Raw genomic sequence first — 19,453 nt, 5'->3', positions numbered from 1 at the left:
TCAGGCCCAGCAGGCTGAATGAGGCCTCCCAGGACCTTCAGCCCACACCCATCCTTGGGCCCTGGCGTGTGTGTTCTCATCCTCTCATGCGCTGACTGCAGTTTCGGAAGACTCAGGGCCCAGCCCACCTCTTTCTTCTTCCTCTTACATGTGACCAGTTTAATTCTGTTTTTCAGTGAAAAAAAGAAGTTTTCTTTATATTGCAGGCCTGCAACATTTTGCTAGGATATATCTTTTTACAAATTTTCCTTGCCAGTCGGTCTCTTAAAGGCTTTAGCCTTTCTCTGTCTTTATGATTTCTTCATCTCTGTTTCATCCCTTTTCTGCTCCTGAAACTCCTGTAGGATGGATGTGGGATTTTGTATCTCTTGACTCTGCATTTTCTTGTGCTTTCTTACTCATTTATTGAGATAAAATCCACTCCTTCTTGGTTTTTATTGAATTTATTTTTTAGAGCAGTCGTGGGCTCACTGCAAATTGAGGGCGCAGTTAAGAGATTTCCCACATGCCTCTGCTCCCCATGCGTGTTGCCTGTCCAGTTATCAGTATCTCCCACCTGAACAGCACATTTGTTGCAAATGAGGCTCCTACACTGACATGTCAAAATCATCCAAACTCTGTACTTGACAGTACAATTCACTCTTGGTGTTGCACAGTCTGTGGGTTTGGATACTATTTAATGATGTGTTGTATCATTATGGTATCATATAGTATTTATTGGATAATAAGCAAATCTGTGTTCTGCCTGTTCATACCTCTGACTTTTATTTAACCACTGAACTTTTTATTGCCTCCATAGTTTTGCCTTTTCCAGGGTGTCGTGTAGCTGGGATCATAAAGTATGTAGTTTTTCCTGATGGGTTTTTTTTCCCTTAGTAACACACAATTTAAGGTTCCTCCATGTCTTTTCATGGCTGATAGCTCATTCTTTTTATTCCATTGTCAACTATTCCAGATATTCCATTGTCTGCATGTATGACAGTTTATTTAACCATTCACATACTGAAAGGGATAATTACTATTTCTTTCCTCTTTCTGGCGAAGACCTTTGAAAAATTTTTACTTTCCATTTCACTATTAAAGCACAACTTCAGTTTTTGTCACCATTACAAATGGACTTTCCAGGTAGCTCAGTGGTAAAGAATCCACCTGCCAGTGCAGGAGACGCCAGATATGCAGGTTTGATCTGTGTGTTGGGAAGGTCCCCTGGAGGTGGACATGGCAACCCACTCCAGTATTCTTGCCTGGAGAATCCCATGGACAGAGGAGCCTGGTGGGCTACAGTCCATGGGGTCACAAAGAGTCGGACGCGGCTGAGCGACGGAGTGTGCGTGCACAGAGATGGTGCTGCAGGGGGCGTGTGCTCATGTCTCTTTGTGTACACAAGGGAACGTTCCTGTGGGTCATACGCGTGGGGGAATGTACGCTCACCCCATCCCATTCCACTTCTCTCTCATGTTGATGCTTACAGTTGTGTAATGTAACTAAATGGGGTTGATTTCCTTGGTCCTAACTCTCCACTGCAGAACCCATTTTCTGTCTGTTTACAGAAGGGCCAAGGTCGCTCGGGTGATTGGTTTACTGGCCTCGCACACGACTGAGCTCCAGGAAAACGCGCCTGTTATTGAGGTAATTTGTTTCATTACTGAAATGTTACGAATGGCAGAGAACGTTCTCAATTTTGGAACATACAGCTCTCCTGGGTTTTCATTAAGTGTTTTTCGTGGAATGAGGCAGCTGCTATAAAGTAACCTCAGTAGACCTTCACACTTCAGCAGCCTCTCATTTTCAGCACTGGCAGCTATTGAGGGTGGTGTGGTGGAGTTACCTGGCTTCAGGGCTCTATTCATCGTGATTTCAACAATTTTTGGATAAAGCTTGTTTCATTAACTAGATTTCCTGGATGTCTGCCGATGTTAATTTGAAAAAGTAGTAGTGTGTATTTAGCTATCTAGGAAACTTTTGAATTAAGATATACTATATTGTGAATTGTTTTCTGTTGGATAAGGAGGGATTTTGAAAATAACTTGAAATTGTGTCAGGTGTTCCTTTGTAATGCCATCTTTTTAAAAATTCTGTTATTGCTTACAAGATTTTTGTGTTATGTTGTCCAGTCACTGAGTCGTGTCCGACTCTTTGAAATCCCGTGGACTGCAGCTCCCCAAGCCTCCCTGCCTCTCAGTATCTCCTGAAATTTGCCCAAGTTCATGTCCATGGAATCCAACAAAATTTTTAGTTTCGTAACAATCGAAAACAATCACTAGATGGCACTCAAACACAGCAAACAAAGTTTTACAAGGTACACCACCATTAAGACCAATTGACTGTAGCAATTGAGACAACCACTAGAGGACGCTCAAACACTGGAAGCAAAGTTTTACAAGTTAGAACTGCAGGAAGAAATAAGCTTGGCAGGTACATGGCACTTTGTTCATCGTTTCCCTGTTGCTTTGGTTTCTGCTGCATGAGATGTGATTCCAGTCCATTTTAGATTAAGGAAAGCCATGGCAGCCTCTTGAGAACAGTGCAGTCATTTCGGGAGATGCGGATTCCTGTGAGGCCCATCTATGAGCCTTAGGTTCAGAACTCTTGAGACGAGGTTTCTGTAGCACAGTTGTGTGTTCATATGTAGTTTTGCAGTAAATCATTAATAAAATTTCAAGGGTGAGATGTGCCCTGATTTCTCCAGGACGTTTCAGTAAAACTCGTGGTTGAAGATCCTGTAGGCTTTCATGCATTGGAGAAAGAAATGGCAGCCCACTCCAGTGTTCTTGCCTGGCGAATCCCAGGGACGGCAGAGCCTGGTGGGCTGCCGTCTGTGGGGTCGCACAGAGTCGGACACGACTGAAGTGACTTAGCAGCAGCAGCAGCAGGAGGTATTTTAAAGGCATAGACCTCATTTTATTTTATTAATTAAAGAATTTTTTATTGAAGTATAATTGGTTTTCAGTGTGTCACTCTCAGATGTCTAGCAAAGTGATTCAGTTATATGTGTATCTGTTTATATCTCTTCTTTTTTCAGATTCTTCTCCCTTATAAGTTATTATGAAATACTAAGTATGGTTTTCTGTGCTATACAAGTAGGCCCTTGTTTGTTACCTATTTTATACATAGTAGTATATATATTGGAGAAGGCAATGGCACCCCACTCCAGTACTCTTGCCCGAAAAATCTCATGGATGGAGGAGCCTGGAAGGCTGCAGTCCATGGGGTTGCTGAGGGTTGGACACGACTGAGCGACTTGACTTTCACTTTTCACTTTAATGCATTGGAGAAGGCAATGGCAACCCACTCCAGTGTTCTTGCCTGGAGAATCCCAGGGATGGGGGAGCCTGGTGGGCTGCCGTCTATGGGGTCACACAGAGTTGGACACGACTGAAGTGACTTAGCAGCAGTGTATATATGTTTATCCAAAACTCTTAATTTATCCTCCTCCCCTTTCCCCTTTGGTAGCTATAAGGTTTTTTTTTTCTTTGTCTGTTGTCTATTTCTGTTTTGTATATAGGTGATGTGTATTATCTTTCTTTTTAAAAGATTCCATATATAAGTGATATCATATGATGCTTGTCTTTCTCTGTCTTACTTCACTTAGTACCATAATCTCTGTCTATCCATGTTGCTGCAAATGGCACCATTTCATTCTCTCTTTATAGAACCTCATTATTCATCACTGTAATCCATGGTGCCTAGCCAGCCAAGTAACGTGTGTACATCTGGTATTCAGTCCATGTTAAAAGATTTAATAAACGATTACAAGAATGGCAGGAAAGTGTGGCAGTATAATTTGTTACAAGGAGACGGAAGAGATGGATGGAGAAAAATCTATTTTACTTGTCTTATGATACAGTTTAAGTCCCTTCCATCTTATTCTGCCATCACTGGCTACAGAAAAGAGCTAGTTGTGGTCTCTGGTATATATTTAGAAGCATCTATTAAATTCTTCCTTATGTTTTCTACAGAAAAATATAGCCAGCTTCTTATACTTTTCCTCCTAGGCAACACATTTATCATCCTGAGTTTGTTGTGGTTCTTACGTGTAATAATAAAAATAAATATTATATTATGTTATGTATATTTAAATCTTAAACATGCGGTGGATGTATTTTAGGAAATTGAATATAAATATAATTGAGATTCAGAACTGGAAGGAATATTAACAGTACTCTAGTTTGATCCCTTCATTAAATATTTTCATTATGGAAAATCTCAATCTACATACAAGTAGAGAGACTGAAATACTGAGATCACTTCCAACAGTTACTGAGATTTTACGAATACTGTCTGTCGTCTTACCCTCTCACTCCCCCTCCCTGTTTCCTCCCTCTGTCTTCCCCCTCCCCTGTTACAGTTTTTTTTTTTGTTTCTTTTTTTGCGGTGCTATGTGGCCTGCTTGCAGGATCTTAGTTTCCTGACCAGGGATTGAACTCCAGCCCCCAGGAGAAAGTGTGGAATCCTAACCACTGGACTGCCAGGGAAATTCCCACGCCCCAACCCCTGCTATAGTATTGGAAAAAAAAAAATCCTAGACCTCATACTGTGCTCATAAATGCTCTGGTATATATATCTAACAGAAAAGGCTTTAAAAAAATACAACCACCATGCTGTTACCATAGCTAACACAATCGACAGTGGTTGCCTAATATTTAATACCAGTCAGTGTTCAGATTTCCCTGATGTCTCACACATGTCATTGTGTATTTTTTCATTGAACCAGGACTGAAACAAGGTCCGGTACTGCATTTAGAGAACATTGACTATTAAGTCCCTGAATTTCAAACCTTTTCCTGTTATCTTTTAGTGCCATTTATTTATCAAAGACAAATTGGCACTTGTTTTAACCAGAGCTGAATTTCATTAAGTTTTATTCTGTCCTTTGTGGTCTTCTCTCACCCGTGTTTCCCATGAACTGCTTGTTAGATACGTAGACTTGCTGAGATTCAAGTTGTTTTATGGAGAAAGGGTCGGAATTCTTCCTAGTTGGTGCTCTGTGTTTCCTGAAGGAAAATGCATATAACATGCATTATAAGCATCACAGGAAGATGCATATAATAATGTCTGGTTGGTGATAGTGTGATTGGTCACTAGCTTCAAGTGCTGTCAACACTATGATTTTGAACTTCTTCATCACTCTTAAGAGTTGTAGCCTCTATCGATGATCGGTGCCTAGTGGCATAGTCCTTCAGTGTTCCCAAAATGATACTTTTTTTTCTTTCTATAATTCTTTTCTCATTTACAGCTGGTATTAGAACTTTCCCATCTCAGCTAATTGGTTATCCAAAAATACAGTGTGTTTAGCAAAGGCAGGATGAATGATTATCCACCTTTGTAGACCAATATTCAGAATAACACATTGTGCATTAGTAGTCTTAATTCTGTCCAGTGAGATTTTTTTTTTGTATGAAGAAATTACGGATCTACATATGTATGTTTGGATATTTCAGGCTTCTGTAGGCATTAGTCTTTTGGACTGAGATGGAACTCAAGAGCCCGTTCAAGTTTGCTCTTTTCTCCTTTCTGCGTGACCCGATTATTGTCTCTGATAACTTAGTTGCTTTCTGTCAACAAGATTTCACTATTCTTGGGAATAGTCAGCCTTTAGTTCTGAAGTCAGTTCTACAGGAAACTGTATTTAATTTTAGCTGACCGTGGTGCTTAGAGAGCACAGTCCAGGTCTGGGTGTCACTGATGCTGGGATTGTCGTTTTTTCTAGCTAGGAATTGTTCATAAAGAGAAAAATCACAAGTTCAGTTGTACCTGTACTTTCAGTTCACAACTTTTCTGTTTAAAAATTCCAGTGCTCTTGTTAGAGGCTGAAAACCTTAATTGCTCATGACATCAATACACTTATCTTCTTTTACAGATAGTTGAGAATAAATGGTTTAAAAGTAATAACCATATTATTAGTAACAGTAAAATTAAAAAGTGCTGTTTAAGTTACTATTATTATTTTTTGGTCCATGGGATACAATCTACAGACAGAAACTATGTTTTCAGATCAATTCAAATAATCTTGTCACCAATTTGATATATAATTATATATTTTTTCCTTTTGTGTTACATATTTTGGGATTATAGACTCAGGGATTGCTTTGTGCGTGGTTTTTGGATTAAAGATGGTAATACTCTTTTTACTGAAGTGTTACAAATATACAGAAATGTGCACAAAACATAAATTTCATGCTCAGTGAATTGTTGCAAAGTGGAAACCCAGGAAACTGCCCCTGGTTCAAGAAACAGAACCTTGCCAGCGTGCCAGGAGATCCTTTGGGCCTGATCTTGATCGCTAATCTCTCCCTTTGCCCTGAAGGTGACTGCTGCCGTACCTTCTGATGCTGTGATTACTTTGCCTGTTACTGAGTTATATTCAAATCGAATCACACAGCACATGGCCTCTGGCTTCTTCTGTTTCATGTCATGTTTGTGAAATTCACCCTCATTTTGGGGTGTCTGTGACTCCCTTCCATTACACCGTCACACCACTGGTGATGTACATTCGGATTGTTTGCCATGTGTGGCTATTACAGGTAAATCTTGTAAAAACATTCTGATGCACTCATATGAGCCTTCTGTTGCATAAACCTAGGCGTTAGAATTGCTAGGTCATAGGATATGTGTGTGTTCAACTTCACAGGGTCATTTAAACTGTTTTCCGAAACAGTTGTACAGCCTTAAAATCCTTCCACCAGTGAGAGAGGCTTTTCAATGCTCTGTGTTCTCATTAATACTTGGCTTTGGTATAAAATCATGGTAAATTAGCATCTAACAAGTTCTTTATTTTTAGCATATTTTTTAACATGAATGAGTGTTGAATTTGATTCTGTGATGTCTATAGAGGTGATTGTATGGGTTTTATTCCTATCTCTATTAATAGGTAGGTTATGTCAGTGGCAGTCCTAAAATTAAACCACCCTAGCATCTTTAGAAGGCCTTCCACTCGTGATGTATTAACATCTTTATAATAATCTATTGCATTCTTTTTGCTCGTATTTTTTCTGGATTTCTCTCCCCATTGTTTCCCCCCCATGACACTAAGTTCTTGAAAAGTCTAATAAGTGAGTTGCCTTGTGCAATGTTCATATTTGTCTATTTGCTTTCTCGTGTTCTCATTAAATTTGATTCTCTAGTCCCACCGTTTCCTATAAATTTTAAGTTAGGTCTAGAGAATTGATGGATTCCAGTTAAATTCTTTTTAGAAATACTATATCATAGATGATGTTGGGTCCTTCGTATTTCATTCGTGTCAGGAAACATATGGTGTTTGAACTTACTAGGATCATTTGATTTAAGAGGTGATGCCAGATATCTCCTTTGCAGGGTCACTTTCACTGCCAAGTTGAGTGTACAGTAAGAAAATACCTTAAAGACTTACATGAATTGTAACTCTCTTGTGTTAACCTTTTTCTAAATTAAAACTCATAATTTTAGTTCATGACATGCTAATCAGTGTACTGTCACTAATTCCCATTGTGTTTTTCTCTCCTTTTCAGCAGAGTAATTCACTTAGTTCATTGTGTATGCAACTGTATTATTGCTGTTACTGTTTGAAAATTCATCCAGCTTTCAAATTTATTTTACTTTTTATGTCCTAATTTTTTTTGATAGGATAATCATTATTTTATGAATTCTTAACTTAAGGGTATTGACTCTCTGTTATTCAGCTTTCTACTGAATTGGTTTTAGGCTTTTTTTTTTTTTTTTTAAGCTTTTTGTTTTGTATTGGAGTATAGCTAATTAACAATGTTGTGATAGCTTGAGGCGGACAGCAGAGGGACTCAGCCAGACATATCCATGTATCCATTCTCCCTGAAAATGCCCTCCCAAGCAGGCTGCCACATAACATAGAGCCGAATTCCCTGTGGTTTTAGATTTGAATTTTATGTGAAGCGGTAGATACACAGTGATATGGAGCATTATCCAGCTTCGTTCTCTCTGAACGTTGTGTGCCTGTGGGACTCTAAACGCAGGACATGATGAACTGTATTTATGGACAGTTGACTGTTCCGGCATCTATCTTGCAGGTTGTGGTATAGCGTGTCCGCTTTAGGCTCTTGCTCTCTGTTATGCTGCACAGTTGCACCACTACCCTGGTGCCTTGCATGCTGTAGCTTTTCATCACTGAAACAACTGCACACAGTGAGCTCTGTCATGGTCCTTATTTCCCACAATCCTCATTTCCAACGTATCACTTTTTGGAAGAACAAATGATACTTGTTCCACTTTGCGGGATGTACATGTTTCATGTTACATAAATGAAGTTATTTTTACCTAGAGTTTTCCCCATGTACTGTCTATTATACTTTTTTTTTCTACTTATAAAATAACATGTTTTTCGAACTATGACAACTTAGCTACTTAGATTACTTGGAAATCCTCCCACAGCAGCAAAACAAAAAAAAATCTAGAAATCAGGATAAAATGTAACAGAGACTTTTAAAATACTTAGTTGGATGTCTGGGAAAGTAAGGGAAATTCACACAAGTCAGAAACAGAGCTGAAATGTGAATTGGTAAGACTGAGGCTCTCTGAGGCAGGGTCGGGTGGCAGTTACTGTTGTTGAGTTTTGAGATCTTGTGGAACTTGATAATAGAAGTTGAGGCCTTAGGTTGCCCAGCAGCAGTTAGTTGGAACTAAGGCTCTTGAAGAGCTACACCTGTAGGAAGAAGGGGAATTTTCAGGGATAATGAGAAAAGGAGATATCTCCCAGTTATCTGCACTGGGAGATATCAGGGAAGCTTGTTGATTTTATCTTTAGCTCTAGAAAAGTTTAAAGTTTTTATATAAGTTTGTAACCAGAGTTTTTTTGGTTTTATTACTGTTCGGAGTATGCATTTACACTTCTTCCCAGGTGAGAAACTGACATAAAAGTCAGACCTGGGTTGGGGTTGGGGTTCTGGTAATGGATGAGAAGCTTCTGCCAATAATGATAAGGAATCTAGACAGAATATAAAACGGAAGTAGGTAAAAGGTGGAGGGGACGCCCAGCTTGGAAGAAAGGAAGCTGACCGTGTGACCTGTTTTCAACTGGCTTATCCTCGGGCCTTTGCTCCAAGGAGAACCCAGCAGTCTTCCTAGGTCAAGGGACTGAATCCCAGTTCCTAACTTGGTGGGACTTGATCGCCAAACTCTTAAATCCCCAGCTCTGGGCAATTGTTGAAATTTCTGACCTCTCACCCTACTGCTTTCTGCTGGGCTCCAGGGAGTGTCACTCAACACACAAACACACAGCCTCCAAGTTAGCTGGAGACTTCAGAAAATTTTGGAAAATTTCCAACAATTATCTCATCAAACATTTTTTTCTAGCTCATTCTATAGTTTATGTATATGTTATGTTGTATGTATACATTGGATGTGTTTTGTATGTGAAATAGGGTAATGCTGATATAAGGTGAAATGTGATTACTTAACAGATGCTATCATAATCTCAAGAGTATCTAGGAAAAAAGTAAGCAAACAGCTATAGCTAATTTGGTCAGTAGAAGAAATGCAATGCAATTCTGAACTCAGGCAAAAGTTGGGAAAGGAGGATTAAAGGGAGAAAGATCAAATGGGACAAGTAGAAGGTGAATGGCAAGATGATAGACTTAAACCACATCACATGAACAATCACATTAAAGTTCAGTGGCCTAGATACTTCATTTAAAAGGCACAAGTTGTCATACTGGATTAAAAGGAGAAACCTAGCTATATGAAGCTTACATAGGACATACTTTAAATATGAAGATAGACTAAAACATGGGAAAAGATATACCATAGAAACACTACCAATAAGAAAGCTGCATGGCTATGTTAATAAAAAGATAGGTACTGAGGGAGTAACACTAGAGATAGAGATAGGTGTTTCATAATTAAAGTTTCAATGCATTTTGTTGTTGTTTGAGTTGCAAAGTTGTGTCCCACTCTTTTGAGACCCCATGGACTGTAGCCTGCCAGGCTCCTCTGTCCATGGCATTTTCCTGGCAAAAATACTGGAGTAGGTTGCCATTTCCTTCTCCAGAGGATCTTCCTGACTCAGGGATTGAACCTGTGTCTCCTGCATTGGCAGGCGAATTCATTTTTATCATGTATACTATCATGTAAGAATTGAATCGCCAGTCTATGTCTGACGCAGGATACAGCATGCTTGGGGCTGGTGCATGGGGATGACCCACAGAGGTGTTATGGGGAGGGAGGTGGGAGGGGGGTTCATGTTTGGGAACTCATGTAAGAATTAAAGATTTTAAAATTAAAAAAAAAAATAAAAAATTTGAATCGGAGGATAGTTACTTGACAATATAGTAATGGTTTCTGCCGTACAGCAGCATGAATCAGCCATAGGTATGCATCTGTCCCCTCCTTCTTAAACCTTCTTCCCCACCCCATCCCTCTTGGTTGTCACAGAGCACTAACTTTGGGTTCCCTCTGTCATACAGAAAATCCCCACTGTCTGTGTACTTTACACATGATAATGTTTATGTTTCAGTGCTGCTCTCTCAAATCATCCCACCTTCTCTCCCCCTCACTGTGTCCATAAGTCTGTTCTCGGTGTCTGCATCTCCACTGCTGCCCTGTAGATGGGTTCATCAATACTATCTTTCTAGACTCCATATATATGTGTTAATATACAGTATTTGTCTTTCTCTTTCTGACTTACTGCACTTTGTATAATAGGCTCTAGGTTTGTCCACCTCATTAGAACCGACTCAAATGCATTCCTTTTTATACCTGAGTAATATTCCATGGTGTATATGACTGCAGCTTCTTTACCCATTCATCTGTTGATGGACGTCTAGGTTGCTTCTGTGTCCCAGCTATTGTAAAGAGTGCTGCAGTGAATACTGGAGTACGTTTCTTTTTCAGTTATGATTTCCTCAAGGTGTATGCCTAGTAGTGGGATTGCTGGGTCATATGGTAAGTTTTATTCCTAGTTTTTTAAGGAACCTCCATGCTGTTCTCCATAGTGGCTGTATCAATTTACATCCCCACCAACAGTGTAAGAGGCTTCCGTCTTCTCCACATCCTCTCCAACATATACTGTTTGTAGATTTTTTGATGATGGCCATTCTGATCCATGTGAGGTGATATCTCATTGTCGTTTTGATTTGCATTTCTCTAATAACATGACAGAGGATGAGATGGCTGGATGGCATCACCAACTCGATGGACATGAGTTTGAGTGAACTCCGGGAGTTGGTGATGGACAGGGAGGCCTGGCGTGCTGCAGTCCATGGGGTCGTGAAGAGTCAGACACGACTGAGCGACTGAACTGAATAACAAGCGATGTTGGTTGTCTTTTCATGTGTTTATTAGCCATCCATATGTCTTCTTTGGAGAAATGTCTGTTTAAGTCTTCTGCCCATTTTCTGATTGGGTGGTTTGTTTTTCTGGTATTGAGCTTGTGTATTTTGGAGATTAGTTCTTTGTCAGTTCTTTCATTTGCCATTTTGCCTCTTATTCTGAGGGTTGTCTTTTCACTTTGCTTATGGTTTCCTTAGTTGTGCAAAAGCTTTTAATTAGGTCCCATTTGTTTGTTTTTGTTTTTATTTCCATTACTCTAGGAGGTGGGTCATAGAGGATCTTGCTGTGGTTTATGACAAAGAGGGTTCTGCCTATGTTTTTCTCTTAAGTTTTATAGTTTCTGATCTTACATTTAGGTCTTTAATCCATTTTGAGTTTGTGTGTGTGTGTGTGTGTGTGGGTGTGGGTGTGGGTGTGGTGTTAGAAAGTGTTCTAATTTTATTCTTTCACACGTAGTTGCCCAGTTTTCCCAGCATCACTTATTGAAGAGATTGTCTTTTCTCTGTTGTGTATCTTTGCCTGCTTTGTCAAAGGCAAGGTGACCATAAGTGCGTGGATTTATCTCCAGGCTTTCTCTCTTGTTCCATTGGTCTATATTTCTGTTTTTGTGCAAGTACCATACTGTCTTAATAACTGTAGCTTTGTAGTAAAGTCTGAAGTCAGAAAGGTTGATTCCTCCAGCTCCATTCTTTCTCAGAATTGCTTTGGCTATTTGGGGTCTTTTGTGTTTCTATACAAATTGTGAAATTATTTGTTCTAGTTCTGTGAAAAATACCGTTGGTAGTTTGGGGATTATTGCATTGAATCTACTGATTGCTTTGGATAGTGTAGTCATTTTCATAGTATTCATTCTTCCAATCCAAGAACATGGTATATCTCTTCATCTATTTGTGTCATCTCTAATTTCTTTCATCAGTGTCTTATAAAAATCCTCAACAAAATCTAGCAAACAGAATCCAACAACACATTAAAAAGATCATACATCATGATCAAACGGGCTTTATCTCAGGGATGCAAGGATTCTTCAATATATGCAAGTCAGTCAGTGTGACATACCATATCAACAAACTGAAAAATAAAAACCATATGGTCACGTTTATAATAAAAAGTTTCTCCAGAAAGTAGGCATAGAAGGAACATGTGTCAACATATTCTTAATCATGAAAAATTGAAAGCATTTCCTCTAAAATCAGGACCAAGACAAGGGTGCCTACTCTCGCCACTGTTATTCAGCATAGTTTTCGAAGTTCTAGCCACAGCAATCAGATAAGAAAAAGAAAGAAAAGGAATCCAGTTTGGAAAAGAAGTAAAACTCTCACAGTTTGAAGATGACATATTCTTTACATAGAAAACCCTAAAGATGCCACCAAAAAATTATTAGCGCTAATCAGTGAATATAGTAAAATTGCAGGATATAAAATTTAATACACAGAAATCCCTTGCATTCCTATACATTAGCAGTGAAAAGTCAGAGAAACTAAGGAAACAGTTCCTTTCACCACTGCAACAAAATTGAATAGTCAGGAATGAACTAACCTATGGAGACAAAGGACCTCTGTGGGAGCTGCATTCTTTACCACTGAGCCACCAGGGAGGCTCCTTCAGTGCATTAGGAATTTATATGTACAACCCTGAATTTGTATGTACCAACTATGAGCACTTTAAAATAAAGGGAAAATTGACAGAACTAAAAGGAGAAGTAGACAAATATGTTACTAAATATGTTAAAAATTGAATGTTTTTTAAACAGGCAAGAAAAAAAGAACATACTGATAGAAGATTTGAATGATATGAATGAAATTGAATTAATTGACATTTATAGAATACTAATTCAAACAACTGTAAAATACAGTTATTTAAAATGCACACTGAATATTCACTAAGACCGTATTGTCAGCCATAAAACATATCTTAACAAAAGATTAAAATCACTTAGGATATATTCTCTTACAGTGATGGGATGAAATTAGAAGTTAATAAGAGGAAATCTAGAAAATTTCTCAAATGTTTAGAAATTAAGCAAATTACTTCTAAGTATCTGATGTTTGTTTTCTTTATTCATCAGTTTCATGATTTATTTAATTGAAGTATTGCTGGCTCAAAATGCTGTGCTAGTTTCAGATGTTCAGGGCAGTGATTTAGTTACACGTGATAATGATGCTGAAGCTGAAGCTCCAGTACTTGGGCCACCTCATGCGAAGAGTTGACTCATTGGAAAAGACTGTGATGCTGGGAGGGATTGGGGGCAGGAGGAGAAGGGGACGACAGAGGATGAGATGGCTGGATGGCATCGTGGACTCGATGGCTGTGAGTCTGAGTGAACTCCGGGAGATGGTGATGGACAGGGAGGCCTCGCGTGCTGCGATTCATGGGGTCGCGAAGAGTTGGGCACAACTAAGTGACTGAACTGATATAGATCTATTCTTTGTCACATTCTTTTCTCTTATACAAGATATTGAGTATAGCTTCCTATGCTGTATACTAGGTCTTTGTTGCTTATCTATTTTTATAGGAGTGTACATATGCTAGTCCCAGATTCCTAAATTATCCCCTACTCCTTTCCCCTTTGGTAACCATAAGTTTGTTTTCTATTTCTGTGGATCTATTTCTGTTTTGCAAGTAAGTTCATTTGTATCTTTTTAAAAAAAGTTCCACACAGAAGTGGTATCTTATTTGTCTTTGTCTGGCTTGCTTCATGTAGTATGATATTCTCTAGGTTCATCCATGTTGCTGCAAATGCCATTATTTCATTCTTTTTTTATGGCTGAGTAGGTTCCGTTGCGTATATATTTAATCTACTGCATTTTCTTTATCCATTCGTCTGTCGATGGGCATTTAGATTGTCTTCATGTCTTGACTATTGTAAATAGTGTTGCAGTGAACACTATCGGTGTATGTCTTCTCAAATTAGACTTTTCTCCAGATACATGCCCAGGAGTGGATCTTACTGGTGACACTAATTTTAGTTTTTTAAGGAACCTTCGTACTGTTCTTCATAGTGCCTGTACCAGTTTACATTCCCACCAACAGTAACTCATGTGTTAATGAAGATCTCCCAAGAGGATTTATGTAACATTTAAACTTAATGATGAAGGACACCTAACACATCAAGGTTTCTGTGATGCTGTTCAAGTGGTACTAAGAGGGGAGTAATCCACAGCTTTAAGTGCTTGTATGGCAAACAGTAGCTGTGAACAGCCTCATGCATATCAGAATCACTGGGAAGGTTTGTTAAAATGTGGATTGTTGGACCTCCCCTCCAGCGTTTCTCATTCAGTAGGTCTGGAGGAGGGCATGAGCATTTGTGTCTCAGTAAGTTCCCAGAGGACTTTTTAATGTTGTTGGTTCCGGGACTATAGTTTGAAAACCACTATATTGTAAATCAAAAATGTTTTAAGTTCCATTTTAAGAAACTTAGAGGAAATTCAACCCAACTCTATTAAAGGAAATAATAAAAAGTAAGAGCTGAAATCAATGAACTGGAACAGTAAGTATATAAAAGTAAAAACCAATAGTTCAGGTTTTGTTAACTTAAAATTATTAAAACTTATAGCCAAAGGAAAATAAAGAGAAAATGCAAATAAACAATATCAGGACTGAAAGGAAGACAGCAGGGAGAAAACCAAACCTTCAAGGGACAGAGTAACTTCATGCCTGCTTACCTGATGACTTAAATGGTCAGGTTGCCCGAATAACACAACTTTCTGGAACTGATGGAAGAAGACACAAATTTGGAAAACTCTGTGTCTGTGAATACATTAGTAAAAAACCTGCCCCAAACAGCTCTGGGCTTGTATGAGTTCACTGGTGAATTCAGCCCACACCCCCCCGTACAGTGTAATGTACACACACACATATATGTATATGAGTACATACATCGATATTTGTTTGTTTATATTTATACAACATCAGGTTTATGTAGCTTTATGAAAAGGTGCAGGGCAGGCAACACAGCGTGAATGATAATAGGCTGATTGCCTTAAAGGAGAGAATGGATACAATTCACTGTCACAGCAAGAAAGGATTAATCATTGTAGATGGAGTGGAGTTAAGATTTGGTGGTGGAGAATGAGGGATCTTGTATCTAATGGCTTCTGATGATGGAGTACATCAAGGTCACCACTGCAGAAAGGCAGAGAAGATACGGAGCTGTCATCTCAGAATGGTAAGAAAAGAGGGCTCCATAGAAACCAAGTTTGATTTATTTCACCTTAAATTCTTCATCACAGTCTGCCTAGTGGTTGTGTGATATTCTGTGGAAGACAGTTGGGTTTTAATCAAGGGAAGGGTTGAGTCTATTGAGGGGAGGGAGTGGTCACTCCCAAGCCCTCTTGGCTGAGGCCTTGCTGTTTTGTCTTTCTCCCCAGAACCCCGTCTGTAAAGCATGTAAAGACTGTGAGAAAGTGGTGGGCTCATGGGCTTGGATGTTTAAAGAAATATTGCTGAAGGGCTTTGGATAAGGAAGCTTGAGAGAAGCTCTGAGTGGCTGTGAGGGAGTGTTTGAATTGGAGAAGTATTGGAGATACGATGAGGGCTCCAGGTGTGATGGTGCGTCAGCGGCTGATTCAGGGTAGAGGATCAGGGAAGTGAGTGATGAGCTCAAGGGACTGTTGTATGGTCAGGGTTCCAGTGTGTCCTTCACGGAGATGGCCACTTGGCTGAAGATGGGGGCAGGAGTACAGGTGGAGAGGACGGTGGTGAGCCAGGAGCCCGTGGCCTCAGTGGACAGGAAGTGTGAGCCGGGGGTCAGTAGCTGAGGGCGCTGAGCTCAAGTCATCATCATGACAGTGTGATGTCATGATGCAAGACTCAGAACCACAGGTCCTTGGTCAAGACCAAGGGTTTGAGATGGTCAGCCGGAGTGAGGAAGACACCAGCCTCACCTCGCCTCAAAGTACACACTTCGATTCCGGCTCAAGATGCTTGCTGCTCAGCAGGGCCACGTGAAGCACAGAGAGACATAGATTTTCCACCGAAATCTCAGGGAGAATGATCTCTGTCTCAATTGGATAAAGTGCTATTGAAATCTGTCCCACAGGAAGGACTCCCTTAAGATCAGTGCTCTGTACGTGAGGGTTTGTGTTACAGCCCACGACAGAGCTCTCAACAAAGTATTGCCCGTGGGGTGAACTCTTGATACATTAACCATGTTTTTGTGAACTTCTTTCTTTCTAAAACCTGCATTGGAGCAGGATTTTCTTGGTGATGGCCATCTGTAGAAATGGTGCTGTGTGTTTCCCTGAGAAACTACTCCTGCCTTGTAGAGTCTGTTCCCCTTCTTGTCAGAGTTACTCAGTGGCCCCGCAGGGCTGTGTCCCTCACTTCGGCCTCCTCAGTGGTTCCTGTGCTGGAGGGCTGGAGGGCGCCATCTTTCACACCAGACACTGTGTGACCATTTCTGGCTTGTGCGAGGCCCCAAGCTGGGACTGGTGTCATGTATAACCCTTCCCCTTATGAGTTTCAGTGAATTTGCCCTTGCACCTCCCTGCTAAACAAACTTCTCTTACCTTTCGGACATCATGAGAGATAAAATGTGTTGAAATTCACAAAGCAGGAGTTGAATCATGTTCATGCCTTTGTGTAGAATGATGTGAAATGTTCTGGGTTTGTTGTATTAAGCCATGATGTTGAAGTTTGTATCATTTGGGGAATTGGCATATTTGAATCAACTTCTGCATACAAATTAAACATCTTACATCAAAGCATATTTAAAAGGCGTGTTTCCTAATTTCTTATAATGATAGAATTCATTTATAATTTCTTACCTGACATCTTGTAGAATGATTTTTAGCTTCTGTGTTTTCTGTCTGACTAATTTTTATGCTCATTTTACCTGGGCTTAATATTTTTAGAGCAGCCATTGTGAGGCTTATATATTTGAATGTGATGCAATTTAGTAATCCTTGGGAACTAGCAAACCATCACATTTAATTTTCTGTTAGATGAAAGAAACATGGGAAGAAAATTGGTGATGGAAAGAATTGCCGAGAATACAACTCATCAGAGCTGATCCCTGAAGCAGAGAAATGCAATTTAAAAATGAGCTTCCGTTGTATTTCCATCTGAGGAGTGTTGAAGAGATGATGTTAAGAATATAGTAACAAGTAAATAATATTAGTTGTGTGTGTGTGTATATATATATATATATATATAGACGTGAGCTTGTTATATATATATATATATATATATATATATATATATATATATATATATATATAAACTATATGTAGCCAGCTCCAAACTACAGTATTGGAGTTATGTCTCTGTGCCATAGCTTTTAAATTATTATATATCAAAAAGATTCAATTTTATTATCAGATAATGGTAACTTGAGTTCTTAGGAAAACATTTATATAGCGAGCATGCATAATTGTGTTCTGCTGTTCCCCAGAAAAAAACAGTCATTTTAACCCTCAACAAATGTATATATGCCAGTTGCACCGCAGGAGATGCTTGCATCAGATGCAGAAGAGGGGACCTGCCACCGTGTGGCTGTGCCTGTGATAGACATCTGGGTTGGTTTCCTCTGCCTGGAGTGGCATCTTCCCCCATCTGTGGCAGGATTAGTCTGTGGTCACCAGAGGAAGGTGAAGAAGAGTGGAAAGGAGGAGTATGCCTCTTATTCTGTTGTGATTGCTAGAAGTCATGACAATACCCCACGCTGGTAAAAAGACATGTATTAGGACAGCATTCCTGTTCTCGTATTGGTAGGCAGGTTCTTGGTGTTGACTTGGCGCCGCCCCCCTTAGCTGCTGCCACATCGTTGCCATTGTGTATGTCATTGCTTGAGCGAGAAAGTGGGCTTCAGGGGCTCTGATGCTGAGATGACATATGGATCCAATGTCCCTGGTGACTCAAATAGTTTTTCCTTTTTTAAAAAAATGAGTATAACTAACTGAAAATTATTATTTTTATTTATTTATGTATTTATTTATTTTAATTTTTATTTTTACTTTATTTTACTTTACAATACTGTATTGGTTTTGCCATACATTGACATGACTCCACCACGGGTGTACATGTGTTCCCAAACATGAACCCCCCTCCCACCTCCCTCCCCATAACATCTCTCTGGGTCATCACTGTGCACCAGCCCCAAGCATGCTGTATCCTGCGTCAGACATAGACTGGCGATTCAATTCTTACATGATAGTATACATGTTACAATGCCATTCTCCCAAATCATCCCACCCTCTCCCTCTCCCTCTGAGTCCAAAAGTCCGTTATACACGTCTGTGTCTTTTTTGCTGTCTTGCATACAGGGTCGTCATTGCCATCTTTCTAAATTCCATATATATGTGTTAGTATACTGTATTGGTGTTTTTCTTTCTGGCTTACTTCACTCTGTATAATCGGCTCCAGTTTCATCCATCTCATCAGAACTGATTCAAATGTATTCTTTTTAACGGCTGAGTAATACTCCATTGTGTATATGTACCACAGCTTTCTTATCCATTCATCTGCTGATGGACATCTAGGTTGTTTCCATGTCCTGGCTATTATAAACAGTGCTGCGATGAACATTGGGGTACATGTGTCTCTTTCAATTCTGGTTTCCTCAGTGTGTATGCCCAGCAGTGGGATTGCTGGGTCATAAGGTAGTTCTATTTGCAATTTTTTAAGGAATCTCCACACTGTTCTCCAAAGTGGCTGTACTAGTTTGCATTCCCACCAACAGTGTAGGAGGGTTCCCTTTTCTCCACACCCTCTCCAGCATTTATTGCTTGTAGACTTTTGGATCGCAGCCATTCTGACTGGTGTGAAGTGGTACCTCATTGTGGTTTTGATTTGCATTTCTCTAATAATGAGTGATGTTGAGCATCTTTTCATGTGTTTGTTAGCCATCCGTATGTCTTCTTTGGAGAAATGTCTATTGAGTTCTTTGGCCCATTTTTTGATTGGGTCATTTATTTTTCTGGAGTTGAGCTGCATAAGTTGCTTGTATATTTTTGAGATTAGTTGTTTGTCAGTTGCTTCATTTGCTATTATTTTCTCCCATTCAGAAGGCTGTCTTTTCACCTTGCTTATATTTTCCTTTGTTGTGCAGAAGCTTTTAATTTTAATTAGATCCCATTTGTTTATTTTTGCTTTTATTTGCAGTATTCTGGGAGGTGGGTCATAGAGGATCCTGCTGTGGTTTATGTTGGAGAGTGTTTTGCCTATGTTCTCCTCTAGGAGT

The 19,453-nt window shown here is 39.6% G+C and overlaps 1 protein-coding gene across 1 annotated transcript in view; it reads left to right on the top strand.

Annotated features, from left to right (window-relative positions):
* ULK4 (unc-51 like kinase 4) overlaps positions 1–19,453 on the top strand; it is a 489,483-nt gene that overhangs the window by 34,979 nt on the left and 435,051 nt on the right. Inside the window, exon 16 of the mRNA XM_068982354.1 lies at positions 1,551–1,629. Coding sequence (XP_068838455.1) covers positions 1,551–1,629 — 79 coding nt within the window. The remainder of the gene's footprint in view (positions 1–1,550; positions 1,630–19,453) is intronic.

Source organism: Capricornis sumatraensis, chromosome 10 (genome assembly GCF_032405125.1).
Source record: "Capricornis sumatraensis isolate serow.1 chromosome 10, serow.2, whole genome shotgun sequence".
Classification (NCBI taxonomy): Eukaryota; Metazoa; Chordata; class Mammalia; order Artiodactyla; family Bovidae; genus Capricornis; species Capricornis sumatraensis.
Note: the sequence above shows the minus strand (reverse complement) of the source record. Positions and strands in the feature narration are given on the sequence as shown.